This window comes from Pan paniscus, chromosome 5, assembly GCF_029289425.2.
Source record: "Pan paniscus chromosome 5, NHGRI_mPanPan1-v2.0_pri, whole genome shotgun sequence".
In the NCBI taxonomy this organism is placed as follows: domain Eukaryota; kingdom Metazoa; phylum Chordata; class Mammalia; order Primates; family Hominidae; genus Pan; species Pan paniscus.
The window spans coordinates 46,471,479-46,498,608 of record NC_073254.2 but is presented as its reverse complement, the minus strand read 5'-3'; the positions used below and the strand labels follow the sequence as shown (position 1 = coordinate 46,498,608).

The window sequence follows — 27,130 nt, the reverse complement described above, 5'->3', positions numbered from 1 at the left end:
TGCGGAGTCATCTCTGAAGACCCCAGGGGTGTGCCACTAAATGGGGGAAAGTTAGGCAGGTCTGGTGGGAAGGGTAGACCCCAGGAGAACAGCGGCTTCCTCAGAGGATTCACAAACACACCAAAGTCAGACTTTTGGCTTGTTTGAAACCAGTAACTGGAAGAAGACACTGCCGGACCTGAGGATTGCACAACTCCGGGAAAGTCACCTCATTCCACTGATAACAGAACCAAGCGTCAGCAGGCTTTCAACAGCCCGGAACTCAGCTAAAATCTGCAGACCTCAGAACCGCCAGCAGCACGAGGACAGAGTCGGGGAGGTGTAGCTGGACAACAGCTCATGAGGCAGAAGAGCTGTGTCAGAGGTGTCAGCTGAGCACAAACCCTGTCTGAGGCCGTGGTGACTGGCGACAGCCAGGCAGTGGAGGGCCTTGGAAGCTGAAGGGTGGTCTTGGCATGGACTCTGGTCCTTGGGGTGCAGGCTCTTGGGTCCCAGTTCTGCTCGGGGTGGTCCTGTGAAGCACTAGACTCCTAGCGGGTCATCTGGGAGGGTCTAGCAGAGCTGAACAGCCCAAGGGTCATCAGGGCTCAGAGAGTCTAAGGTTATGTCAACCTGGCCTGCCCAGAACTGCATCGGGCAGGGGCACTGCTCTCAGCCCTAGCAACACACACTGACACTTCGCTGCCAACACTGACACTTTGCTGCCAAAAGTCTTTAATATGCTCTGGTCGCAGGCTGTGTTCAGGAAAGCGGACACAGCAGTGCTTCCAGCTTCATGGTTCCCAGGCTCAGGTTCCTCCCAGGGGAGGTGGGAGGGCAGCCCTCACACCTGGCACCCCTGAGTGCCATACTCCTGGAGGAAGTCGTTGAGCTGGGCGCAGGCTGCCCGCTGGCGGGTGCTACGGCACAGGCGTTCAGAGGGCATCTCCTCGATCCAGCTATTCGAGTCCAGCAGGTACTGGGGGCTGCAGGGGGCAAAGGGGCAGTCAGCAGGGCTCGGGAGGATGGCAGGTGGAAACGGAGAGCACAGGCATCTGGCTTCTGAGGGGCAAGGCCTAGGTGGGGAGGCATGGGGAGGACAAGAGACTGAGGGGACCAGATGACTCACTGTCCCTCGAGGTCATAGGTGGCCCCATCCAGACCCATGATCAAATATTCTTTCCCAGGTTCCAAGCGAAGGCGGCAGGAGGCTCGAACCAGGAAGTTGCGCATCTGATTAGCAGTGGCCTTGACATCCTTGGCTGCGGGGATGACGTGCGCAAAAGTGGTCAGAGGGGAAGAGAAGGTGCAGGGTGAGCCCAGGCTGGAGACTCTGTGTAGATCCTCTCATTCCACCTTTGCCACCCCCATGGAGAGGTGCCACTGCCTCCCTATTTATGGCCAAGCCCAAGGCTTCTGACAGCCCAAGGGGATTTTCACACTTCCAGATGGTCAGGTCCTCGGCCACACCTCAGCCTCCCTGTCTCCCCCCAGCCCTGCCCGCCTCTCCGGTTCGCTTCATACTGAAGTGCAGGACTTGGGTGATCTTGGTCTCAAAGAGGCGGAAAGCAGCTCTGCTGTCTTCTCGGAGAACCTTAACCTGGAAGCCTAAGAGGGGGTGAGGAGAAGGGGGAAAGGTGAGTTACTTTGAGGCTGAGAGGGTAGGAAGTTGGTGTCAGAGCAAACAGGCTGCGTGCATGACCTGTAAGAGGAGCAGGCTACACCCAGAGAGACCAAAACAGCCGGTCCCCGAGGGAGGGTCAGGCCAGGGCCTCGGTGGGAAGACTGACCGTACTCCACACGGGGGTAGTAGCAGGCAAACTTCATCCTGTAGCCATCCTCGTCCTGCAGACCCCGCTCCAGGGCGCGACGCTGGCGAGGGCACTTCCCTGAAGTTGGGGAACCCATCAGACAGTGTGGGGGGGCCCCGGCCATCCCGCCTCCACTGCCCCGCCCCAGGCCCTCAGTCTCACCCTCAGCACACTGGCAGACTTCAGCAGAACACAAGGTGGCCAAGAGTCTGCTCTTACTTGGTGCCCCGTAAAACACAGAACATCTGCGCTCTGGAGAACAGAGAGGAGTTAGGGCACAGGCCCCTCCATTCTGCCTCCTCAGTCCCAGGGAGCCCCAGGGCTCTCTGCCCCCTCACTACCCGGTGTCCACTGTCCCATAGGAGGGCACCTATGCCAAAGTTCTCCTGAATTTCAGGGTGTCCTGCAGTGCTCACCGGGGTTGTAGTAGTCGTACAGGGTTGCGCTTGCCGGCTGCACCAGCCCCACCGGCACTTCCTGCACAGCCTCAAAGCCCACGCACTCCCGGGAGGTGGGGACCTGGCCAAGTGTGGGGAGGAGAGATGAGGGACCCACTCCCTGGGCCCTGCAGCCCCCTGTACTGGGTTTCCTTGGCCTGTTTTTGTTTGCTTCCTATTGGCCTTCTCTCCAGTGTCCTTCACATTCTGTTACCTTCCTACTCAGAGAACTCTCGAAGCTGCTCCGCAAGGTCTCTGGTGACTTCACTTCCCAGAGGGTGACCTTGCCCCAGTCTTCACTGCTCCAGGCCCTCAGCAGAGTCTTGCATCATGGACGTGTTCTCTGTGAAACTGTCCCTAAGCTAAGGGTTAGCTTCTGGACCACCCTTGGTTCTGACCTGGTCATTTCTTACATTCCCTCCTTCTGAACTTCCTTCCTCAGAGCTCCCCTGTGGGGGTCTCAACCACTCCCTGGCTTCCACCAAACCAGTCCAGGCTGATGATTCCCAAACTGAACTTGCAGCTCCATCCTTGCATTAGGATTGTGGCAGGACCTGTAAGTTCTCCAAGGCACTCTGCCTGCCCCCAAACCCACTCGCCCTCCTCACGGCCTCATCTTTGTCATGGATACAACTGGGTCCTCCTTTATTTGCCACAACCTAACTGCAGGTTCTGTCATCCTGCCTGACCCCCCGACTCAGGTCCCAGGCCTGACCCCTCCTCGTGCCCACGCGGGCCCAGTCCACACGGTGCCGTGCCAGTATCCCTCCTGAGCTAGGCTGCTGCACCGTCAGCTCCTTATCCGGGAATCTTGCTGGCTCTGTGTTTTCTATTGTGTTCAACCCAGATGTGTCAGCCAGGCTTCCCCAGCTGATGGGGGCTGGCCCCTCTGCACACACTGGGTAGGGGTCTCCCTGACCTACAAACAGCTGGCTAATGACAGCCACCACACCTTTCTCACATTTTCTCCCAGAGGTTACAGTAAATGTTCCAAAACTTTTTTTGAAGGCCGGGCATGGTGGCTCTGGCCTGTAAATCCGGTACTTTGAAAGGCCTAGGCCAGAGGATCGCTTGAGGCCGGGAGTTCAAGACCAGCCTGGGCAAAAGAGCGAGACCCTGTCTTTACTAAATAAACAAATAAAAATGTTTTGAGGGCCGTAAGAGGGTTGATAACTATTTTAGCCAAATAAGGTCGTGAAAAGACAAATACAACTATCATCTATGGCCACCATCACTTTGTAAAGGAAAATACGCTTTAATATTAAAAAAAAGATAGGAAGTTCAACAAAAAAACAAAGGCAGCCCCTCAAGCTGAATAAAACCAGCATTAGGAAAGACTCCCTCTCAAGCCCTGAGGGTCCCCGCTGACTGGCATCGGTCCCTGCCACCTGCAGGTCTGCCCCTTACTCTGCTGTGTCTCACGGGCTCACATTCTTGTCCTTCTCTCTGATGACATCACAAATTCTCAAGAGCACCAGCCGCTGACACAGCTGACTCCTGAGAAACCTCCTAACGCATACTCAGTAAACCCGGTGCCATCGAGTCCCTTCCTGCCTCATCTCTCCCCACTCACCGAGTCAAAATACAGCAGGACGTGGGGCCCCTCGGTCTCAAAGTGGCTCACATAACGGTCAGAGAGGGAGGTCAGCTGTGGAAAAGGGGAGTTGGTCACAGGCCCTGCACATGACAGGGCTCAGTACCTGGGACAGAGGGGGTTGCCCTGGGTGGCTGACCACACCTTCTCCAGGTCAGCACGCAGGGCGTGGAATCCACTCAGGAGGGTGACGTCCGCGATGGCCATGCCAGACAGCCCCACCTTGCCGTTCCGCCTGTGGAGACGTGTGAGCTGTCGTCCAGGTTCTGCCTGCGCGGGCTCCAGAAGCCCAGCCCCAGCCTGGGTCCTGCCCTCCCTCCCCTGGCCCAGGGCAGCTCCCGGCGCCCACCAGATGCACACAGTGTAGTGCACCCTGGACTCCTGCTCCTCCACCACCTTGGGCGCCTCCCTCCTGCGGCGGTTCCTCCGACCCTCAAACAGCTGCAGGGGTGTCACGGGCTGCAGAGGGGCATCTGGGTCATCCTTGGCTGGAAGCTCATCGTACTCATAGTCCTCATAGTCCTCGTTTGCTTCCACTGCACAGGGAAGCATTGTGAGGAGGGCTGGGATGGCCACCCGGCTCCCTGCGCCAGCCCCTGCCTGGCCCCAAGGCCTCCCAACCCCCACACTCACTCGTGTACTCGACGTGGCCTTTGACTGTCACTTCTATCTGTAGGTCCTGGCAGGTCGTGTTCTTCATGTCCAGGACATTGTAGGTACGAAGGACCTGGCTCAGCAAGGGGCAGGGAGAGGACGTGGGACATGTGAGGCCACAGACCTCTCTGGTGCCATACCTAAGGGCATCTCCCCGGGCTACGGGATTTGAGGCCTTCAGCCCCTTTTCCTCCCCGTCACTGCACAGTCCACACACACGAGTGGCACCACATTCGCCACAGGTGTCAGGCGAGACAGAGAGGTAAAGAAGCAGGGGCCTGCCCCCAGAGGCCAACACTCTAGACTGTGCTGGGAAGAGGCTGGACTGAAAAGCTCAGGAAAGGCTTCTGGCCAACGCTTGAAGGAGAAGAAACAGCTTGTCCTGTGGGCCAAGAAGCAGGGAAGGACAGGAAAGGCAAGGGGATCTGTGTAGACAAGGAGAGCTGTCTGGCCGGAGAGGTGGGCAGAGGCCCAGCCATCTGAGCCGTGGGCAGCGGGGAGTGACTTTTCCCCAAGGCTGATCTGGCTGGGGCTTTTGGAAGGTCAGTGTCACTGCCGTGTGGACAGTGGATCAGACAGGGGAGACAGGAGGTAGAGAGAAGTTCCAGGTAGGGAGAAGGCCGTCTCAGCACAGAATCTAGGATGCAGCACCAAGGGCCACAGGCAGCAGGGGAGCAGAGGAGGAGTCACTAGGGACATAAGGACAGGCTTGGGAGAGGGGCCACTAACACGGCCTCTAGAGTAGTGGCTGGGCTCCTGGCTGGGAGGGGCTCCCACCAGCCAGACAAGAGACACAGAATGAAGAAGGGCTTTGGGACATGCCTCGTCTGAGGTGCTGTGGGAGTGGGACAAGTGGGGCCCATGGTTCAGGGAAGAGGCCTGGGCTGAGGAGTGGGATTCGGAGCCACCAGCACTGAGGCGGGTAAAGGAAACAACAGGTACCCAGAGATGGGGAGAGCAAGCAGGGGGAAAAACACCCAGGACAGAAGCACGGGACACCAACCCTGAGGTGTCTGCCTCCTTCCCCGGACCATGCGCCTCTGCCCACAGGCCTCTCACTCCACACCCTCTCCTCCACCAGTGCCTGGCCCCGCCCCTTCCCTGGCCCTCACCTTCAGGGTTCCTTTGCTGTTTCCTCCCACCTTCACATTGATCTTGCTGCCCAAGGAAAACTTTCAGCAACAGAAAAGGGAAGGCGATGTTAGAAGGGCACAAGCAAACCTGTTTTTGAGGCTCCAATAAACTTATCTCCTTCCTCAAAACAGCCCCACCTCCTCTCCCCACCTCACATTTCCACAAAGTTTATACCAGCACGTGAATTATCTCACTTCAGCCTTCTAACGACCCTGTAGGGTGAACTCTGTGTATGTTACTCTACAAGTGACAAAACTGAAGCTCAGAGCTCCAGGTCACACAGCCAGGAAGTCAGTCTTCCCCCGAAGACCCCAGGAAGAAGTGCTGCGGGGATGCCACGGGTGGGAGGGTGGGGACGGCTTCTGGCCTGGCCACGAGGCCCAGGTGTCCTGGCTACCCAGGCGAGGGAGTGGTTCACCAGGGAGTGGTTCACCTGCAGCTCCTCCTCCAGGCCGCGAATCTGGCGGTTGTTCAGCTGCAGCGCGTGGGACTTGAACCCATTCCGGCCTGTGGAGCTGAGAGTCACATTGAGACCCCTCTCCTCAGTGGTGTGGGAGGCAATCCAGTAGGCAGACAGGGCATCCAGGGCAATCACCGTGTCCTAGGGAGGTTGAGCCAGGACTCAAGCAAGCCCTTGGTCTGAGGACTACCCACCCCCAGAGCCCGGGGACGGCCCCTACTTGGGTACTGCGGAATCCCCCTTGGAAGCTGCCCTGACGGGTGAGCCAGGCCGCAGCCTGGTCTGCCATCTCTGCTTTGCCCTCGTGAAGCAGGAGGTGCAGCAGGGCGTAGGCTGTGGTTTCAATCCACAGGGCTGGGGCCTGGGGCATGGGGTCGGATGGGTTGCGAGGAGCCGGGGTGGGCGACACGGCATTGCTCTGAGAACCAGTGACTGAGCCCCAGTACAGGTTATCTGGAAGTGAAGGGAGACCACGAGTAAACAGGAAGGCAGGGAGAAGAGCCTGGTCCCCTGGCCCTTAGCCACCCCCTGCTGGGCTCTCCTGAGTCTCCCCCAACCCACCCCTGCTTATAACTTCATTCCTCCTCTGAGTCTTCATCCAGCCCCTCCCCCTGGGCACACTCAGGGATCCTAAGGTCCCCTGGGCCTCAGGCTCACTGCCAGAGCCCCTCACCCCTCACCTCCAGTCTCCTGGGCCATTGCCATGAGGTTGTTGTGGGCAACACCCCGCAGGTCCGCAGGGGCCTTGGTCAGTGTCAGGGCATAGGCCGTGATGGCAGCTGCGTGAGCACCCAGGAGCCCAGCACTTGCTTTCTCCCCCAAAAATGAGTTTGCCTTTGAGATGGAGGCTTCCTGGAAGAAAACGGGAGGAGGGTCTGGGGCCTGGACCCCTGGGTTCCTGAGGAAAAAGGGAGAGAGCTGGGGGCCAGCAGAGGGCAGAAACGCCACTGAACTTACCACTCTCTGCTTCAATGGCTCTGCACCCTCATCCTGGAAGACGGCCAGCCCATGATGAAGGGCGATGGTCACAAAGGCTGTGAGTGCCACAGTCTCATCATTGCCCACCAAACCCCCCTAGTAAGGGGAGAAAAGAAGATGTCAAACAGGAGGGGGAAGGGGCAAAGAGAGTCCTCCGACAGGCGCTTCTCGGGCCAGCCCCAGCATGCCCGCACCTGCATGCCCCTATGTATCACTGGAGAGAGGTCCTGGAACGAGCCGTCAGCCTGCTGCTGGGACAGAAGCCAGTTAGATGTCTCCTGCAGTTTCTCAGGTGAGCCTCCTACCTGCTCCTGGGCCAAACTCAGGACCTTCAACACAAAGGCTGTGAGCCTGGAGGGGAGGAAAGGAGGGTTGGGGATAAGGACTTGCTTCTCATTATGCCCACGCCCCCAGGTGCCTGGTTATCCACCCTCCCATCGTACCAGCTCTGTCCCACCCCTGCCCCAGCTCTGACCCCCTCAGAACCCTGGAACCACTCTCCCAAGCTCACCAGGTGCTGCTGTCCCGTGACAACCAAGCCGCATAGGAACCATCCGCCTTCCGAAACTGCTGGATCCGCATGTAGCCTTGGAGAGGAAAGGTGGCCGCTCAGGTGACACTCACCCTTCTGCTGTTTGAGCCCAAGGCCATGCTCCCCATCCCCATCAGGGGCCCCCTTTCTTTCCCTCTGTAGCCTCCTGGGCTGTGCATCTTCCAGTAACTGTCCTTTCCTGGACCCCCTCCTGCTTGCCCTTGCACCCAGAACCTTTCTGGATCAGATCCACGGCGTGGTCCTTGGTCTCGGGAGGCAGTGTGCTCCACTGCTCTGTCTTGTCCAGGTAGCGGGAAGCAGCCAGTGTCGGAGCCAAGTAGATCATGGTTTGCTCCCCACAGCCTCGAGGAAGCCTCAAGAGGGAGGCCACGCCTCCTGGTGACAAGGCCCCCTCAGAGCCTAAAGTGTCCAATGGATCTGAGGCTACATGGGAGGGAGAGGGTGGAGGTCTGAGGACTCTGCGTCAGAGGCTCACGGGGAGTGGGACCAAGCAGGGATCCACAGGTCCCACATGAATCTGAAGGTGGCCACTGGGAAGGGACTAAAGGGCATTCCCACCTGTAACCCTGACGTAGCTGTTAAAGTCCCCATCAGGGATCATATTGGGATCAGAGTTGCCAGGTATTTCCAAGGTCCGGCCTCGGTGGTCTAGGGAAATGGGGGAAGTTGGCAGCCTGTCCTGCTGTCCACATCCCCCACCACCTGTACCCACTTAGGAAACCAATGGCTGGAGGTAGAGGGTCACTCACCCAAGGGGTTGAGTTCATAGACCAGCTCCTCTGTATGGATGGCCCCTTCCTTCTGTCTCAGGGAAAACATGGTTGTGAGGTCACACAGGACTACAGCCTGCCCTGCCAGCACAGACTCCCCCAGAACTTTGAGTTTCAACTCCAGGGACAGAGTTGGATCAGAATTGTAGAAGATGGGAACAGACCAAGGCATTGGTTCGGGTGTTGGGCCCCTGGCCTGGCCAGCAGAGAGAGTGCTGAGGGTGGAGGACAAAGCTGGGGGCCCGGGGACTTATATTCAGGGGTGCTCCATTCACCTCAATCTGCAGAACCTTGGACACCGCATCTCCCACAGGGAATTCGAAGGACCCTCGAGCCACCACCTTCAGAGACACAGCGGCGGCTGCCGTGGGCACCACAGAGAAGGCAACAGGCCGGGCAGAGCCCGCAGGCACCAGCACCTGCTGGGCCAGCCCTCCGCCCCCAGCCAGGCACAGCCCCTCCACTGGGGACACGTGGACGCTCACCTGAGGGCAGGAAAACGAGGATGGCCAGAGTCCTGGCCCGGTTAGCCTCCCCACCCCTCACTGGGCCCTGGCTCCCCCAACTCCTGTATGCTCAGGCTCCCATGGGGCCTCACAGTCAGGTTTTTATCCAGGTAGTTATAGAGGACAGGCCGTAGCTCCAGCTGCTCAAAGCGGCGGACAGACATGGGCAGGCGGAGGTGCAGGTGGAACTCGCGGAACACCCGGAGCTGGACTGGGGTGGCCACACATAGGCCTGAGGGAAGGGAAGCGTGGGCGCAGGGGCAGAGATCAGAGGGGCCATCAAAGCTTCAGGGCCACAGGAGGGAGGGGTGGGGGTGACCCAGCTCTGTCTCAGTCTGCCTCTGCCCTCTGGCCCACGCCAGCTGCACGCTGGCACAGACCTCCCCAGATCACTGGACCCTCTTCCTACACTAAGAGCAAAGGGAACAGGGAGCTGGGGTACAGGGAAATGGAAGTGGGGTCACCTGAGGCCCAGACAGGGTGACATCACCTTTGGTTTTGGACAGGCTCAGGCCATGGATCTCCCACGTGGTCAGGGAGTCGGGGAGCCACAGTGTCAATCTGTGTAGGGAAAGGCAGAGAAGGCCCATCATACCCTGGCTGGCCCCGAGACACAGCACAGAGAAAAGGCCGGGCCGGCACACACTCTCACATTTGAAAGCGGTCCACTGTTTCCACTCTCCAGAGCCAGTTCTCCGGGAAGAAGCTGCGCACGGGAATGTCATCCTCATCAATCAGGTCCTCCTCCTGCAGGATCTCCAGGGCTGGGGGACCACGGTGGACGGGAGTGAGGAGGGGACCGTTCTGCCTTTCCAAGCGCCGCCACCTGTGCCCTAGCCCTGCCCAGCCCCTCACCTCGTTGGAGGCCCGCCTGGCCCTTGTCCCTGCTCTTCTTGCGCAGACTCTCAGCAAATTGGCAGCAGGACAGGAAGGGCTCCCGGCAGTCCGGCTGCTGCACGCGGGCTGCCCGCTGCTCGCAGGAACGCATCATGGGCAGACGTGTCACCCCATCCTGGCAGCAGCGCTTGGCTGTTGGGGAAGCATACTGACCCACTGCAGGGCCAGGTGGGGGTGAGCATGAGAGGACAAAAAGGACATACACCTCAGCCCCCGCCCCGACCCCTTGAGACCAGCAACATAAGAGAGGCTGCTGGAGAGAGCTGCCCACCTTCCACTTGTAATCCCGGAATTCGGATCTCTGGCCCCAAATACCACACATGGGTTCAGCAAGGAGCCGAGGGGCAGACCCCCAACCCGGATCCCAGGTGGAGAGCCCAAGCTACTGCCTAGGCACCCGCAACTCACATTTCTCATTAATCGCCTTTTGGAAGTTCACGTTTCTCTTTTTCCGGGTTGTCTTCTCCTTGGGACAGCTTAGTCCTGGTAGAGAGAAAGGCTGCAGTCCAGCCGTCAGGCACTCGGCCTCCTCCCCTCCTCCCCTTCCCCTGCCCAGCCCTTCCTGCCTGGACTCTTCCTACCTGGTCCCCTCAGCCCCTTCCTCCTTCCTTATCTTCCCGCCACCCACTCCCCTTCCTTCTCTGTTCTCACTCTTTCTGGATAAGGTCCACTGGTCTCCATCAGAAAAGGCCAGGCCCGCTGCCTGGAACACCTGAAGGGCACTGTCCCCACCCCCAGGACCACAGCCGAGGTCATAGCTGTTCATAGCTTCAAAGACCTGCAAGAAAGGCAGGAATGCTAGGAGCCAAGTGTGGCTGAGGGGCAGGACTGAGCACTCGGCACAGGTGAGAGGGCAGCGCATGGGGGGATAGGAAAGGATACAGAGCCAGGAGATGGAGACCACAGGGCCAAGTGGGGAAGAGACTGTGGGGAGCCTCCGTGGGATCCAGGGGCTGCGCCCAGGGCTCAGGGAAGCAGGGGGATGAGCCATGGAGGGGTGAGAGAGCTGTGGAGAGGGTCTGGACAAACCTTGCCCATGTTGAGGGGCTTGTGGGACTTGCTGCCTGCAGCATACAGAGCTGTGTCCAAGGCTCCCAGCGCCACCAGGGCTAGGGAGTCGGTTTCTAAGTGGAGCTTCACGGACTCCCCGTTCCGGTACTGCTTGGCACCGTCCACGCTGAGCTCCAGCTGGCAGGGGCGGGAGGTGGGGGCGGTCAGAGTGGGAGAGCTTCCTTCAGTCCCCGTATCCTCACTGCCCCCAAGCTAAATCCATGCCCTGTTGGCAATCACCCTGTCCTCAACCCCCTCAGCACAAGTGCCATCTCTCCTGACCCCGGTCACCTTGCCCTCGCAGGCCCCAGCCTGGACATCCACTCGCAGGGAGTTGGCCACTGGGTGGTCTCCATGGTAGTAGAAGGCCACAAAGTAGAAGGAGGGTGCCAGGTGATGGTCCACAAACACCGAGACCGAGGTCAGGGTCCTCTTGGGCTCTCGATTCATGAACACGATCTGCCCTCGGGATAGGATCTGGGCCAAGAATGGGAGGGACAAGAGTGGTTGCCTCTTCATGGGACAGCCTCAGCCTTGAACCCCCCCAGCCCCACCCAGAGGGCTCTTCCCTGCACCCCAGCCCTCCTTGACTCCCCAGCTCATGCACACCATGTAGTAGTAATGAGAAAAGGTGGCCCCACTGCCCACGGCTCGCAAGTTCAGGTTCAGAGTGTCCCCAACACGAGGAGGTCGAGAATCCGGCCGCTCAATAGACAGAAACCCGGGGCCTCCTGAAGGTGGGGCTGCCACAGTGAGCCTGGCTATTGCTGGATGGGGGGAGCCTGCAGATACCTGGAGAGGGGGTCAGGTGCGAATAGGGTAGTAGCTCAGAGCCAGGTACCCCACCTTCCCCCCAAGTCAGGCCATGGATCCTTGGGACCCCAGCTCACCCTCCTCCCCTTCCCCCACCATCTCCCAGGGGTCCGAGGAGTCCTACTGAGAGCTGCAGCTCTGAGACGGTCTGAGGCATAATGATGGAAATGCTGACTTGGCCGCTCCCATCTGTGTTTTGCTGAATGTCCTGGACTTCAGGAACAGATCCAGGAGAAGACACCGTGGCAGAAACTTTGACAGGAATGCCAGAAGCTGGGGAGCCTGACATCTCACGGACCAAGGCCTAGGCAGGTAAAGGAGGGCAGGCAAAAGAGAGTGGTCAGACCCTGAGCCCTCCTAACTACCACATCCTCCCTACTCATCCTTCCCCTCTGGAAGAAACCTGCAGCAGGAAGGGGGCCCCAGGCACAAGGTGTCGCTTGGTCTTGCTAAGATCCAAGGAGAAGGGAGATGACACAAAATACCAGGATGTGAGCTCTGCCTCCTCCATCTCCCCACCTGCAAAACAAAGGACAGAGAGAGGTGGGGGACAGAGTCCAAGAAGAGAGAGACAGGAGGACAAGTGGGGAGTGGCTTGAGTGGTTCCCTCCCACAAGACAGTGAGCTCCCAGGGCGCAGGCTGCTGTATTCCTGTCTGTGCATGCTGAGGCCCAGCACAGGGCATTGAACAACACATGTCCACTGGAGGAGTGAATGAATGAGCAGAACGAGCAAAGAAATAAATAAACTCAGCCAGGGAAAAGGGCCGAGTCACGGAAACAGAGTTGGAGAGAAACCAGGTCTCCTGGGTGTTTCCTGGTTTTGAGTCTGAGATGAGGTGTGAGAAGTGGGGTGGTGTTGGTGCTGGAGGACAGAGGGTTAGCTCAGAGGTCAGAGGCAAGGGTCTGGGGTTACAATAAGGGAAAGTCACCCACCTGGAGACTCAATGATGGCTGCAGCAACGTAGAGGCGCAGCCCCTGGAGGTCAGTAATGCCCATATTCAGCTTCTCCAGGGCGTCCTGGAACTCTGCCTTTGAGAGGGAAATGTGGCTCTGTCCATTCACCAGCTGGGGCATAGAAAGAAACAGGACATAGGGTGAGACTGAGTCTCCCACCTCACCTCCCTTGCCCCTTCCCCTCCCCAGCCCCTATTCTCCTTCCTACCTTGGTCTGACTCTCCAGCCCCCGAAAGAAAGTCTTCTTACCATCCTCATCTAGGAGCCCAAAGTGCACATATGCCACCCCCTGCACTGGCTTCCCATAGATGTACCTGTCGTGGCAGAGAGAAGAGGGTGGGCCAAGGGCTGGGGGGAATAATGGCCCGAGGGCAGGGAAGCAGGAGCCCATTCATACTGAGTAGGGAGCAGGACCCGGTGCTGGTGGGCAGAGGTGGGGAGGGAGGTATTACCTGGCCTGGATGTCTAACTGCATTTCATCAAGATGGCCTGGCACCGTCAGGATGTAGGGCTTTCCAGGGGTGATCTTCACCTCAAAGTTGGGAAGGACTGACCCAGGGTGAAGGGATAGGCAGGTCAGACTCCAGCTCAAAGACTCCCCTCTGCTCAGGGCTGTGGCACCCATATCTCCCTGCCCTGAGCTGCTCCCACTACCTCTCCTTCCACCCTTATTTCCTTCAGGAAAGCAGCTGCCTGTCCCTCCAGTTTCCAGCTCTCACCATATTTCTTCACCTCAAACTGGGTGCTGCTGTTGGATTCCAGGCCATCTGAGAATCGGGCTGAGATCTTCCAGGTCCCTGGCCTGAGAATGGACAAGGAAGGGGCTCAGCCCATCTGTACAGTGGGGCACGGAGAGCCAGCAGCCTGCTTCCCTGGGAAGAGGACTGTGGGGGTTAATCAGAGGCTCAGGAGGCTGAGGGTCAGGGCATCTGGGGACGTGCCTCTGTGTGGGAGGTGGAGAGCCTAACAGGAATTGGGGTGGTGTAGCTTGGGGGCAGCCCCCACATTGGGAGCGCTCACTCTGAGATGTCTGGGATCACAAAGTCATCCTGGAAGATGGACGAGGGCATGTACACCTCCTTCTTCCGCACGCGGAGGCCGTGAGAGTTCTGCAAGGGGAGAAGTGCTCACAGGCAGGAGGTCACATCAGTGGCCAGGATCAGGAAGGCCAGAGGTCGGGGACTCACCTCCACCGTGACTGTGATGGTGTCAGTGCTCGGGCGCATCTTCTGATCCAGAGCAAAGACCCGGTACCGAACTGGGAGTGGAGGAGGAGAGAGGTGAGCAGGGGTCCATGTGCAAGGGGAGGGTGGGTCAAACTCCATAGAGGGAGCAGGGGACAAATGTTTCCTAAGCACCCCTTCCGTGTGGCACTTTCTTTCAGGTTATCTCACTTAGGGGGCACCAAACTCATCCTGAGAGGGCTCGGAGAGGGTTAAAGGTTGAGGCCCTGGGGCTGAGACTCACCCCGCTGGCCAGGGTTGTAAATGGGCTGGTCCGTCTGCAAAAAGAGGTGCCCCCGGCGAGAGGAGAAGAGCAGGTTGATACCCTGGATGTTTGTCGTTCTGGACAGAGAGTCCTTTAGCCATGGCGAATGGGCCACCAGCTGGACCTCAGGGCCTCTGAGGAGTTGATGGAGGCCACACCTCTTCGCATCTTTCAAGGGCACCTGTCAGGAGAGGGAGAGGGAGCGGGTCACAGAGCAAGAGACAGCTGACCAAAAAGGACAGAGACCAAGGGAGAAACGTGGAAGGAGAATGCCAGGGTGGGAAGACAGGAGGGGAGGAGGCCAGTGGGAAGATGATGACACTTACAAGACAGATGGGAACAGGGCAGGAGGCCCCCACAAGCAGCAGGAGGGCATGGGGTCTGGTTACCTGGAGACTGAGGAGTGCGAAGTCTCTTTCTGAGCTAAGGGTGAAGTCCACCTTTGGGGAGCAGGGGACATTATTATGAGATGGGTTTCTCAGGAACACTGATCCTTTCACTACCTGTCCTCGGGGCACATCCTGGAGCTGCACCCCCACCGATAGGGGGACCCCCAGATGAACCACAGAAGGAGAGAACAAGAGCAACCTGGGGAGAACAGACAGGATCAGCAGTCAGACTTCGCTCTGACACCTCCACCCCTGCTCTCCCTCACTCCCGAATCGGGTCCCGATGCCAGCCCTGTCCCAATCCAAGCACCCAGCATCCCGCCTCCAGGACCTGGGCTTCTGCAGAGATAAGGTGAAGAAGCTGGATGCCCAGATCAGCCCCCAGAGCAGCCTCATGGCTGGAGGATCCAAGAGAGGTTAGATCCGTCTGTCTGTCTGCTACCTTCTGGCCAAGCTAGGGCTCGGGGCAGAGTTGACTCTGGACCTTGCTCCTCCCCCAGCCCAGCTAAGCTGGGAAACCACGTGACAGCCAAGAAGTGCAACTGGCCTCGGGCCCAGCGTTGTGGGGGCGCCCCGGACACCTGGATGTCCATGGGAAACTCTGAATCTTGGCCCAGAAATAACCCTGTCCTTCCCCGTTAACTCCTCTCATTCCAGTGCCTGAGCACCTCCCCCTACCAGGTATATCTGTATCAGGGTATAGGTGCACACAAGCTCATGTATACCTGGGTGTACAAGGGCCCAACATGGCCCACGAGTACAGGATATTTAAAGGCCCTCACAAAACAATGACAGGCTTCTAAGACACTTGTCTCTTACTTTCATTCCAACACAAATTGAACTATACTAGGCTTTTGCTTTTTTAGGCCCTAACAGAAATTCCGTGGTTTAGGAGATTAGGTACACCCTCACCACTCCACAGGGAGAATGGCCTGAACGTCAGAGTGAACCCCTGACCCCTTTCCTCTCTGAATGAGGCAAAGCTCAGACTTCACCTCTACCCCTAAACAAGGCACCCAAACACACGTCACAGTAAATAAAGGACATCCAGAAAATATCACAGGCAGAGGTACTTTATTTGGCAATTTTAACATGACACGTAGAGAAAAGAACCCTGCCCTCCTTCACCAGCCTCCCCAGAAATCCCACCTTCCTATTTCAAGACAGAGTAATAACAGCACCATTTTACACGAAAGGGAACAGCCACAGCCTTGGCACCATTTCTGGTTTCACTTTCCATGGAAGGGCAGAGAAGCATAGCTCAAACCCCACCACTGGGTCAGAAACCAGGCAAACAGCAGCAGTCACATCTGACCTTTTGCACACACGAGAGCCCGACACTCATCCTGGCTCCCAAGCCTTCCCAAGGTGACCCTGTCTCAGCCACCATCATGCAGCTCTTCTAGTCCCCTCCCGGCCCACTCTGAGGAGCTGAGCAATAATGAGCAGAATCTTCATGTCTCTGGCAGGCGGAGGAGGGTTCCTGAAGTGGTAGAGATGCTGTGCAGGAGAAAGACAAGGCTGGAGCCAGACGCCTAGGCTCAAGCTGTGAGGAGAACTTAGAACTTGGGAAGGGGTGCTCCCGGGTTCCAGAGAAGAATGAGAGCCACTGGCCTTCACTAGGAAACTAAGCGTGAGCTGGGAGGAAATCCCACTTTGGGTCATTGCTCCATAATCTGCCAGAGGCCAGGGAAAGACTCACCAGTCCACTAGCTGGGCCCCAATGAGGTCGTGCACATGGTAGGTGAGGCCAAGCCGCACCACGACAGGCGCCCGCCGGCCCAGGAGCTCTGATAGGAGCAGCTCCCGGTACTTTGCCTTCCGGACCATGCCAAGGACAGCCTGGCGCCCTAGAGGAGAAGTGGCACAGGAAAGGGGAAAGGTGAATAAGGCCTAGAGGCCTGAGGAGCCACCAAAAGGTGAGGGGCTGCAGGCTTGAGCTGCAGATGGGATACCTTTAACAAAGTACTTGTGCATTTGGTCTGAAGACAAAGATGACTGCAGGAGTGGGCAGGCCGGAGTAGGGTGTCCTGGCCTGTGCCCAGGAAGGAGGAGGAGTCTGCAGCCCTGTGGGCTTCAACATCCATCAAGGAGTCCAGAGCAGGAGCCAGGCCAGGCGGGAGGGAAAGGCCCTGGCAGGGGCTCTCTAATCTCCCAGCCCCAACTCTGCCCCATCACTGCCGCTGCTCCTCATTACTCACTGGGGCAGCTGTCGCCTCCCCGAAGGGTGGCCTTGTCCAGATAGCGGCAAACCTCCCTGCCATGGATGAGTCAGGAGCATTTTCTTAAGAGGAACATCACTGGAAAACAAAATGAGCGGGGACACAGAAACCAACAGCAGTGGCTGCATTTGTGGTACAGGCTCCTCTTCCAGAGCTCGCTGATGCCCACCTCAGACAGGCCTGACCACGGCACGGCTGGTGGGATTTGCCAGTCACCTCAACCAGCCAGTTCCACCCTCAGCTTCTCTCAGAAGGGAGCACCACACTCCTCAAGCTCAGTGAATGTATCCCGGCATGGGTGGGGCCAGAGCCTGTGATATCTCGAGGTGGGCTCGGCAGGACACCGGGGTGTGGAAGGGGGAAGCGAGCACCTGACTCAGACAGCGCGGGAGCTCGCAGGAGTCACGAGGCCACAGCGACTTCATTGTCTGACTGGGCCTGGACCTGTAAACTTCCCACCTCAGCCTTGGGCCAAGCCTGGAAGATAAAAATGGAGCACCCCATGGCGCCCCTCACTCAGATTCTCCCCTGGGCTTCTCCCACGCAGCCCCAGAAGAGGACACACCAGCCCCAGAGGCCCCTGAGCCTCCTGAAGAGCCCCGCCTAGGAGTGCTGACCGTGACCGACACAACCCCAGACTCCATGCGCCTCTCGTGGAGCGTGGCCCAGGGCCCCTTTGATTCCTTCGTGGTCCAGTATGAGGACACGAACGGGCAGCCCCAGGCCTTGCTCGTGGACGGCGACCAGAGCAAGATCCTCATCTCAGGCCTGGAGCCCAGCACCCCCTACAGGTTCCTCCTCTATGGCCTCCATGAAGGGAAGCGCCTGGGGCCCCTCTCAGCTGAGGGCACCACAGGTACCACCAGGCGTCTCCGGCCTCTAGTCTAGGACTCAGAAGGGAGAAACGGGGGCTCAGAAGTGGTGATCGCAGGGAAAGAGCGTGAGGCGGGTACCAGGGAGAGAGGATGGATGGGCTGGATGCGAGTGGCCTTTAGCTCTGCCCCACAGGACCCCCCTGTGGCTGCAAGTCCCTGGTTACAGATAGAGAAACAGGGGCAGGGAGGGGGGTGGAAGGGACGTGCTCTGGGTCACCAAGCTGGTGTGCTTCTGTCTCCAATCCCTTCTCCCCCACCCACTCCGTGCAGGGCCGGCCCCTGCTGGTCAGACCTCAGCAGAGTCAAGGCCCCGCCTGTCCCAGCTGTCTGTGACTGACGTGACCACCAGTTCACTGAGGCTCAACTGGGAGGCCCCACCTGGGGCCTTCGACTCCTTCCTGCTCCGCTTTGGGGTTCCATCACCAAGCACTCTGGAGCCGCATCCGCGTCCACTGCTGCAGCGCGAGCTGATGGTGCCGGGGACACGGCACTCGGCCGTGCTCCGAGACCTGCGTTCCGGGACTCTGTACAGCCTGACACTGTATGGGTTGCGAGGACCCCACAAGGCCGACAGCATCCAGGGCACCGCCCGCACCCTCAGCCCAGGTAAGGACCCACACACACTCTGCCCCAAAGTGGGGGTCTTTGTACTTCACGGGGGGACCTAGTGCCTCAGCCAGCGGTGGGGGTGGGCGAGTTGGTGGTGGGCCTGGAGGAATCTGCAGAGCGACTTCCATTCCTGGGGACTAGAGGAAAAGGGGTGGTGAGCCTGTGCTGGAGCAGAGGCGAGGGGGGGACTCGTAGGGAGGAGCCTCCCTGCCCCTGCCTGCATCATTGTTCCTTGACCCCTCTGCAGTTCTGGAGAGCCCCCGTGACCTCCAATTCAGTGAAATCAGGGAGACCTCAGCCAAGGTCAACTGGATGCCCCCACCATCCCGGGCGGACAGCTTCAAAGTCTCCTACCAGCTGGCGGACGGAGGTGGTGCCTTTGCCATGTGCTCATCGCCTCGCATTTCCTCTCCCGCCTGCACTCTGCCCACCCTCCAGCCGCCCTGCGGTTCCCTGGGTAACCCTCAATCCCCAATGTTTTCAGGGCAGCCTCAGAGTGTGCAGGTGGACGGCCGGGCCCGGACCCAGAAACTCCAGGGGCTGATCCCAGGTGCTCGCTACGAGGTGACCGTGGTCTCCGTCCGAGGCTTTGAGGAGAGTGAGCCTCTCACAGGCTTCCTCACCACGGGTGAGATGGACTGGGACCCGGGGCAAGAGGTGGGAGCCAAGAAAACGGCATGGGTCGGAGTTGAGAGAGAACGAGGAGGGTGAAAGGGAGGTGGTGGAGGCTCCGATTGCGGATGGGAGGCCAGTGGAGTCTGGAGAGGCACGGAGTAGAGAGAGCAGCGGGGACCCCTCTGAGCCCCTCCCCTTCCCCCAGTTCCTGACGGTCCCACGCAGTTGCGTGCACTGAACTTGACCGAGGGATTCGCCGTGCTGCACTGGAAGCCCCCCCAGAATCCTGTAGACACCTATGACGTCCAGGTCACAGCCCCTGGGGGTGAGCAGGGCTGAGGCCTCTGGAGGGGACTTGTTCAGGGTGGGGATTGCAGGGGGGAGGCTGGACTCTGGCCGAGGATGGAGGGAGCAGGCCTTGATGCCCCTCTCTACACTCCCAGCCCCGCCTCTGCAGGCCGAGACCCCAGGCAGCGCGGTGGACTACCCCCTGCATGACCTTGTCCTCCACACCAACTACACCGCCACTGTGCGTGGCCTGCGGGGCCCCAACCTCACTTCCCCAGCCACCATCACCTTCACCACAGGTAGGGTCTGTGGGGTGTGTGGGACAGGGAGAGGAGGTAGAGGGAGCCAGGTTGGGCCTCATCCCCATCTCCTCGTCCTGCTTTCCCTCCTAGGGCTAGAGGCCCCTCGGGACTTGGAGGCCAAGGAAGTGACCCCCCGCATGGCCCTGCCCACTTGGACTGAACCCCAAGTCCGGCCCACAGGCTACCTGCTCAGCTTCAACACCCCTGGTGGAGAGACCCAGGTGCCCCGTCCCCACTGACCAACTCCCCTCCCTGGGTGATTCCAGGAGGTGCTGCCTCTGGCCCTCCTGGAGGGTCTCCACCTCCCTCTCCCCTGACCCCCCCTTGTCTGTCCCACAGGAGATCCTGCTCCCAGGAGGGATCACATCTCACCAGCTCCTCGGCCTCTTTCCCTCCACCTCCTACAATGCACGGCTCCAGGCCATGTGGGGCCAGAGCCTCCTGCCGCCCGTGTCCACCTCTTTCACCACGGGTACCTGGACGCACGGGCCCGGGGCCGGGGGCTGGGTGGGCAGTCAGGGCCTAAGGCTTGGAAAAGGACTGGCCCCTGCTCTCCTCTCCCAGGTGGGCTGCAGATCCCCTTCTCCAGGGACTGCGGGGAGGAGATGCAGAACGGAGCTGGTGCCTCCAGGACCAGCACCATCTTCCTCAACGGCAACCGGGAGCGGCCCCTGAACGTGTTTTGGGACATGGAGACTGATGGGGGCGGCTGGCTGGTGGGTGGCATTGGGAAGCCCAGGGGTCTGTGCAGGGCAGGGGGCTGTTGCCCCGGGAGCCAGAGGCTGATGGTGCCCCCACTTGCTTCCCAGGTGTTCCAGCGCCGCATGGATGGACAGACAGACTTCTGGAGGGACTGGGAGGACTATGCCCATGGTTTTGGGAACATCTCTGGAGAGTTCTGGCTGGGTCAGTGCCTCACAGGGACTGGGGAACTACGGTGGGGATGGGGGCCCTGTGGACACCAGGACCCTGATGAGGGCACATATCACACCCCCAGGCAATGAGGCCCTGCACAGCCTGACACAGGCAGGTGACTACTCCATGCGCGTGGACCTGCGGGCTGGGGACGAGGCTGTGTTCGCCCAGTACGACTCCTTCCGCGTAGACTCGGCTGCGGAGTACTACCGCCTCCACTTGGAGGGCTACCACGGCAGCGCAGGTAAGCAGAGGCTGCGAGGCTGGGAGGGTGAGGCTGGGAGGGGAGGCCCTCATGGCTCCTTCCTCCACCCTGCCCAGGGGACTCCATGAGCTACCACAGCGGCAGTGTCTTCTCTGCCCGTGATCGGGACCCCAACAACTTGCTCATCTCCTGTGCTGTCTCCTACCGAGGGGCCTGGTGGTACAGGAACTGCCACTACGCCAACCTCAACGGGCTCTACGGGAGCACAGTGGACCATCAGGTGAGGGGTGGGGAGGCGGCTCAGAGCTGGGGTGGCTGGGGCTCGGCCTGCCTAGGTTTCAGCCCCACAGTGTAACAGGCAAGGGACTGAGCGGCTGGGTGAAATGGAACAATCATGCCAGCCTCACAGAGGGAGCTGGAGTTGATTTATTGGCTGGAAAGGACCAGCTCAGGATTAAGCCTCAATCCTCTGCGGCAGAGGGTCAGGAGGGGAGCTCTGCGGGGAGGTTGGTTGAGTGCCGGGAGCCACCTCCTTAAGGGGAACGGGAGGAGCAGATGGGACATCCGGCTTTGACTCTCTCTTGACAACCCCTTTCCCCGGGAGTGAGCTGGCACCACTGGAAGGGCTTCGAGTTCTCGGTGCCCTTCACGGAAATGAAGCTGAGACCAAGAAACTTTCGCTCCCCAGCGGGGGGAGGCTGAGCTGCTGCCCACCTCTCTTGCACTCCAGTATGACTGCCGAGCACTGAGGGGTCGCCCCGAGAGAAGAGCCAGGGTCCTTCACCACCCAGCCGCTGGAGGAAGCCTTCTCTGCCAGCGATCTCGCAGCACTGTGTTTACAGGGGGGAGGGGAGGGGTTCGTACGGGAGCAATAAAGGAGAAACTGAGGTACCCGGCTGGCATCGGTCCTGCCCCATCACTGGTTCTGGCCTGGGCTGTGGGCCCCCATCCCCCGGGGCTGCAGCCGCACTTGGAAAGGCTGTATCTTGAGGATGACACTGCAGTGGGGCAGGGGCTGCAGGGAGGGCAGGGCGTCCCCGGAGGGCAGCAGCGTGAAGGCCTGCAGCAGTCGGGTCAGCACCACGAACAGCTCCAGGCACGCCAGCGGCTCGCCCAGGCACACGCGGGCACCGCAGCCGAAGGCCAGAGCTCTGGAGTTCTTGCCTGGCTCCAGGAAGCGATCTGCGGGCGGGTGGACAGGTGGGTGGGGAGGCGTTCAGCGGCAGCGGGGACCAGCCTCCACCACATTTTCACGGCAGGCCCCCGGCCCCCCACATACCAGGCCAGAACTCATGTGGCCTCTCCCAGACCGTCTCATCCAGGTGGGCACCTTGGAGGTTCGGAATGATGACTGTGCCCTCAGGGATGTCGTAGCCGGAGATGCTGAAGGGGGCTGGAGTTAGAGGCTGGCCAGGACCTCCCTGGGCTCGGGCTTTCCTCACTCATCCCCAACCCTCGGGAGTCACCTGCTGGGCCGTGTGGTGCGGTGGGGCAAGGCTAAGGGCACAACGGGCTGCGGGCGCAGCACCTCGGCGATGGTGGCATTGAGCAAGGGCAGCCGTGCACAGTCCTTGTAGGGGACCCGGGAGCTGGAGGCACCAGGGCCCAGTTCGTGGTCTAGCTCCTCCTGCAGTCGCTGCTGAATCTGGGGAATGATCAGGTGGAGTCCTGCCCCAGCAGCCCACAGCTGCCCAGCCTCCAGCCGCTCCCTCAGCAACCCAGTGAGCCTGAGTGCCAGTGAGGCAAGCATAGCCCCAGCCGCACACTGCTCAGAGCTGAGTGAGGGAGCCCACCGCCCTGGCCAGGTTGCTGGGAAGGAGCCTTTTGCTTGTCCGCAGGGCGCACCTCAGGGTGGTGAAGCAAAAAAACCACGGCCCAGGAGAGGGTGTTTGCTGTGGTCTCAGTGCCACCGATCAGGAGGTCCACTACAGCCATGTGCACGTGTGCAGCTCCTTCCAGGAGCTGTCCAGAGCCCTCTTCCATGCTCGGCTGCGCCACCCCTTGGAGCATGTAGTCCATCATGTCCCTCCACTGGCCTGCCACCAGGCTCGCCTGCAGAGGGTGAAAGGAGCGGGCTGAGCGGCTGACCTGGGGAGAGGAGTACAGAGTGGCAACAGGCCCATAACTGGGGTATGCAAAACAACCCGCCTCGTAGCAATGCTGAGGCCAGTAGCATCACTGGCTGTGGGCCGAGGGGAGGCCGTCCACACACAGTCCCCACCTTGTGCTGCCTCAGCTGCTTCTCCACGATGTGGTCCCTCTTCTCTATGGCCTGCTTCAGCCTCCGGAGACCTGGATTGGGGAAGAACTGCGGCAGGAAACATGAGAATGCAGCTGTGGGAAGGAGCCTCTCCCTCCACCCCAGCCTCTCCCCCACAACCCAGGGGTGTCTAAGCTCCAGATCCTCACCCTGAGAAAGGGAATCACGTCCACAATTTGGATGGACCAGTGGCTCCAGGTTTTTAACACCTCCTGGATACATTTGTAATAGGCAGGCATTAAGTTGTCCTCCTGCCAGAAAAGGAGGGAGTACTTTCAGTTCAGGACAAGGAGAGGCTCAGGGAGGGGCTGGGGGTGGGCCTGAGGGGCTGTGAGGCACCTTGATCTTGTCTCCGAAGGTGAGGTAACAGATGATGCTGCAGGTAAGGAGAGAGAATTCCTCCTCAATGGCCACAGGGGTGCCGGGCTGGGCTCTCATACGCTGTGGAGAAAGAGCGTGAGTTCAGCAGGCCGCTGTGCAGCGGGCAGGGCAGGGGCTACTGTGAGAGGCGAGGCTGACCCGAGGTGGCCTCAGGAGCCCAGCCTTACCTCGCAGAACTCCTGGGTCAGCTGCTCCACCACTGGCTCCATGGAGTCACGGATGCCCAGCAGCAGGGCTGAGCGGGTGAGCTTCTTGTGGGCTTTCCAGAGCAGGGAGTAGTCTCCCAAGGACAGGTCCGGGTAGTTCTTAGACACCAGCTTGTCTGCAGGAGGAGCTGGGTGCTGGAGGGTGGGAACTGACCAAGGAAGCCGAGGGCCTGACCTTCTTCTGCCTCCTCAACACCTGCTTCTTCTCCTGAAGATATGCCCCCCAATAGCTTCCAGTGACCTGGAGGATTGGGGAAGCCCCCGAAGGTGGCTCCCACTTGAGGCCGAGGTGGGAGGATCACTTGAGACCAGGAATTCAAGACCAGCCTGGGCAACATAGCAAGACCCCATCTCTAACAAAAAAAAATTTGTTTAAGAAAGAAAAAATGCCCCCAGCCCTTACAGGTAAGTGGCTCAGGTCTGCCAGCAAAGTCTGCCCACTTTTTGACCATGGCTTCCTCAATGGTCCTCTTGGAGTTCAGCACCACCACATCTGGGAGACAGCCAAAGCAGCGTCAGCAGAGAGAGGACCCTCTCCGTCACCTCCGCCCCCTCCTATGGTGAGGGCCAGAGCGAGATTAGGCTCTCACCTTGCAGCCCAAGGTGGAGCCTGTAGATGGGCCCGAATTTCTGAGTCAGGCCAAGCAGATAGATGGGGAGGTCGGGCTGCAGCAGGTGCAAGAAGCCCGGGGCAAGAGGCGGGAGGTGGAGGCTCTGGAGCTTCCACCAGTTCCACAGCAGGCGGGCGCCAGCCAGCAGGGGCAGCAGCAGCAGCAGGCCCAGGAGCAGCATGGCGAGACGCCCGTCAGGGCCCTGAGGTGCCACTTATAGCTCAAGAGCCCCAGCCATCCCTCCTGATGTGTAGACTGTTTTGGGGCCTCCCTTGACCCCACCCTCAGGTCCCTTCCCACCGACCCGCCCACAGAGTGGCCCTTTTCTGGAATGACACCAGTCTCATTGGCCTTGGGACATCCGTATTTCAAAAAAATTAATCACCCATCGAGAAGCAAGGAAGGGAAATGCAACCCTGACCTTTTTCCTGCATCCAGAGTCAGCTTTCTGGTTCCACATCACCCGTGCAGGCAAGGGTGTCCGCCCCCACCTGGGCCCTCTCCCTCTGCCACCCCACCGTGGGCCAGTTTACTGGCATGATGTTTGTCTCAGAGAGAAAATGGCAGTCCCTGCCTAATAGGCCTTCCTGAATCGCCTGAAGAACAAAATGTGATTTGTGTGGGTTGTTTGTTAGTTTAAGCTACAGATAGAGTAATACAGTTTAAGCCTGGTTTGCCTGGGGCATTCCAGTATATACAGGTATCCCAGTGTGATTGTTATTAGTGCCTCCTTTCACTCACAAAAGTGCCCAGAAGACAAAGGAGGAGGTGGTTTCCCGCTGCGGAGTAATAGCATGTACCAGACACTGCTCTAAGTGCTTTGCGGGCACTCACTCAACTCTTCACAGCCTGCTCTATATGCAACACGGGTATTGTTCCCATGTTGTGGAGGGCAGGATTCCAGCCTGGAAATCTAGCTGTCGAATATGTACCTTTAGCAACCAGAAGCACCTTTCTTTGGTTGAAAGGAAAACAGCCCACCTTGAGCTGGTTTGAGATAAAAAATAAGAATTGGGGAATTTCACAGAACTCAGGAAAAAGAAGCAGAGGAGGGGACCCCACTGGTCTTAGAAAGCCAAGGATAGGGAACAGAAAAAGCCCCGGAGACGGGCGGTTTCCTCGCTCTGTTCCTCTCTCCTCTTTCTTCTCTCTGCAGTCAAGTTTCTTGTGTTTCCAGGCACAGGCAGAACATGACTGCCCTCAGGACTAGAGTCCACAGGTTCTACTCCAGCCAGGGAAAGTATGGATTCCCAGCACAACTGGGCATGCCCCCCTCAAAGTCCAAAGTCCCCAGGAAGGGGCTGGATAGCCACAGCTGGATCAGGATCAAGGGTCCAGCCCTATTTGGGGAACTGAAGCCATAAGGGGTGGGGGTCCCACTGGACTGACACTCAGAGACCACTTTTGTGGGTAAGGAGGCAGTTTGGGGGGTTGGGAAGAGGCCATGCCAAAGAGGAGTGGCAGGGTTCAGTGAGAGGCCAGGGCCTCCTGGATGGTAAGTGAGAGGTCAGAGGCGACCCAGCCCCATACCTTCCCCCCCATTTCTGGCTCTGTGCCAGACCCTCGGACCAGTGGGGGTCTCTCTCCCCTCAGAGCTTTTCCAGACTGTGCTACTGCAGAGCCAGAGTCAAGACCCTGGCTGTGCCACCCACTACATTGGCGAGTTCGCTGCTGCTGAATCCATGATCAGGACTGAGAGGGAGAAAACAGGATTGGGATTTCTGGGGTTGGGCAATGACAGCTACTGCCTTCTTCGTGGTTGACCTCCCAGACCGGGCCATGTCTTGCTGCAACTGAATCCCTGGCTCCAGAAAATGGGCTTATGCCACCACCATGCTGAGCAGCTACTGGGAGAAAGATCTGATGAGCAACCATAGGGCCATACATGCAAGAGCCTCAGGAAACCTCTGCCACAGTGGGAAAGGCCCAAACTTCTCAAAGTTACGTGGGATAAGACAGCGCTCATCGGAAAGGAGCGCACCTGGAAGGCTGACGTGCTTACTACTTGTCTCACCATCTCCATCTCTTCCACCACTTCCAAATCCAGACTCCGAATGTGGTCAATTACATGCAATGTCCCCAAAGGTACCCTGTCCTGCCCCCGGCCTCTGGGCCTTTGTATATTCTCCTTCTGCCCCAGATGCCCTCATCTACCCCTGCTCTTTGCCTGGCTCCTTCTCAGTCTTCAGAGCCCCAATTGGAGGCCACCTGCTCCAGGAGGCCTTCCCTGTCCCTGCCTGGCAATGCCCCTGACTTGGTTAGATGCCCCACAGGACCACACTGCTCCCTGACATCACATCTTTCACAGAGGGTGGGGACTGCCCGTCCTCTTATCTGTCTCCCCAGCGATGAGCCCTGGAGTGAGCAGCTGTATCTCTGGCACCTGGCACAGGGCATGGCATGAAGTGAAAGATTCCCGAATTTCTGTCGAATGACTGGATGGCAGGCTGCTGAACTGTCATGACCTCTATGGAAACTGATCTCACCAAACTTCTTTGGACAGATGCGGAGTCATCTCTGAAGACCCCAGGTGTGCCACTAAATGGCGGAAAGTTAGGCAGACAGGGTGGGGAGGGTAGACCCCAGAAGAACAGCAGCTTCCTCAGAGGATTCACAAACACACCAAAGTCAGACTTTTGGCTTGTTTGAAACCAGTAACTGGAAGAAGACACTGCCGGACCTGAGGATTGCACAACTCCGGGAAAGTCACCTCATTCCACTGATAACAGAACCAAGCGTCAGCAGGCTTTCAACAGCCCGGAACTCAGCTAAAATCTGCAGACCTCAGAACCGCCAGCAGCACGAGGACAGAGTCGGGGAGGTGTAGCTGGACAACAGCTCATGAGGCAGAAGAGCTGTGTCAGAGGTGTCAGCTGAGCACAAACCCTGTCTGAGGCCGTGGTGACTGGCGACAGCCAGGCAGTGGAGGGCCTTGGAAGCTGAAGGGTGGTCTTGGCATGGACTCTGGTCCTTGGGGTGCAGGCTCTTGGGTCCCAGTTCTGCTCGGGGTGGTCCTGTGAAGCACTAGACTCCTAGCGGGTCATCTGGGAGGGTCTAGCAGAGCTGAACAGCCCAAGGGTCATCAGGGCTCAGAGAGTCTAAGGTTATGTCAACCTGGCCTGCCCAGAACTGCATCGGGCAGGGGCACTGCTCTCAGCCCTAGCAACACAC

At 59.0% G+C, this 27,130-nt stretch overlaps 3 protein-coding genes and 1 non-coding gene across 4 annotated transcripts; 1 reads left to right on the top strand and 3 right to left on the bottom strand.

The window, feature by feature from the left end:
• Positions 1-126: 126 nt before the first annotated feature.
• On the bottom strand, positions 127-14,952 carry LOC100988452 (complement C4-B). Its single transcript, XM_003831534.5, has 41 exons — positions 14,802-14,952; positions 14,471-14,669; positions 14,061-14,262; positions 13,781-13,851; positions 13,614-13,702; positions 13,313-13,395; positions 13,046-13,142; positions 12,802-12,907; positions 12,572-12,704; positions 12,040-12,155; positions 11,761-11,940; positions 11,433-11,615; positions 11,115-11,300; positions 10,803-10,961; positions 10,425-10,551; positions 10,182-10,256; positions 9,732-9,929; positions 9,529-9,640; positions 9,367-9,437; positions 8,969-9,108; positions 8,646-8,855; positions 8,350-8,401; positions 8,159-8,248; positions 7,814-8,023; positions 7,559-7,634; positions 7,242-7,398; positions 7,027-7,143; positions 6,750-6,921; positions 6,290-6,522; positions 6,043-6,210; positions 5,588-5,647; positions 4,455-4,548; positions 4,171-4,357; positions 3,966-4,056; positions 3,801-3,875; positions 2,207-2,309; positions 1,953-2,042; positions 1,770-1,868; positions 1,504-1,587; positions 1,109-1,241; positions 127-965 (listed from the first exon to the last, which is right to left on the bottom strand). The coding sequence occupies exons 1-41, from the start codon at positions 14,864-14,866 to the stop codon at positions 824-826; spliced, it is 5,235 nt and encodes a 1,744-aa protein (XP_003831582.4). The 5' UTR covers positions 14,867-14,952; the 3' UTR covers positions 127-823.
• A 575-nt stretch (positions 14,953-15,527) lies between these two features.
• Positions 15,528-16,555, bottom strand: LOC100989926 (uncharacterized). Its single transcript, XR_004671935.3, has 3 exons — positions 16,426-16,555; positions 16,173-16,320; positions 15,528-15,970 (listed from the first exon to the last, which is right to left on the bottom strand). It is a non-coding gene; the product is annotated as an uncharacterized LOC100989926 (transcript).
• Positions 16,556-16,562: 7 nt separating this feature from the next.
• On the top strand, positions 16,563-21,203 carry LOC112440090 (tenascin-X-like). The gene is made up of 13 exons (XM_055113449.2): positions 16,563-17,548; positions 17,838-18,173; positions 18,424-18,546; positions 18,661-18,804; positions 18,997-19,116; positions 19,235-19,378; positions 19,472-19,602; positions 19,721-19,853; positions 19,946-20,097; positions 20,191-20,287; positions 20,379-20,540; positions 20,618-20,788; positions 21,106-21,203. Exons 1-13 carry the CDS (start codon positions 17,335-17,337, stop codon positions 21,201-21,203), a joined length of 2,025 nt encoding a protein of 674 aa, XP_054969424.2. The 5' UTR covers positions 16,563-17,334.
• Positions 21,204-21,311: 108 nt separating this feature from the next.
• On the bottom strand, positions 21,312-27,009 carry LOC117980568 (steroid 21-hydroxylase-like). Its single transcript, XM_034961793.3, has 10 exons — positions 23,939-27,009; positions 23,752-23,841; positions 23,310-23,464; positions 23,101-23,202; positions 22,911-23,012; positions 22,723-22,809; positions 22,347-22,553; positions 21,968-22,146; positions 21,781-21,884; positions 21,312-21,683 (listed from the first exon to the last, which is right to left on the bottom strand). The coding sequence occupies exons 1-10, from the start codon at positions 24,138-24,140 to the stop codon at positions 21,418-21,420; spliced, it is 1,494 nt and encodes a 497-aa protein (XP_034817684.1). The 5' UTR covers positions 24,141-27,009; the 3' UTR covers positions 21,312-21,417.
• Between the last annotated feature and the right edge of the window lie 121 nt (positions 27,010-27,130).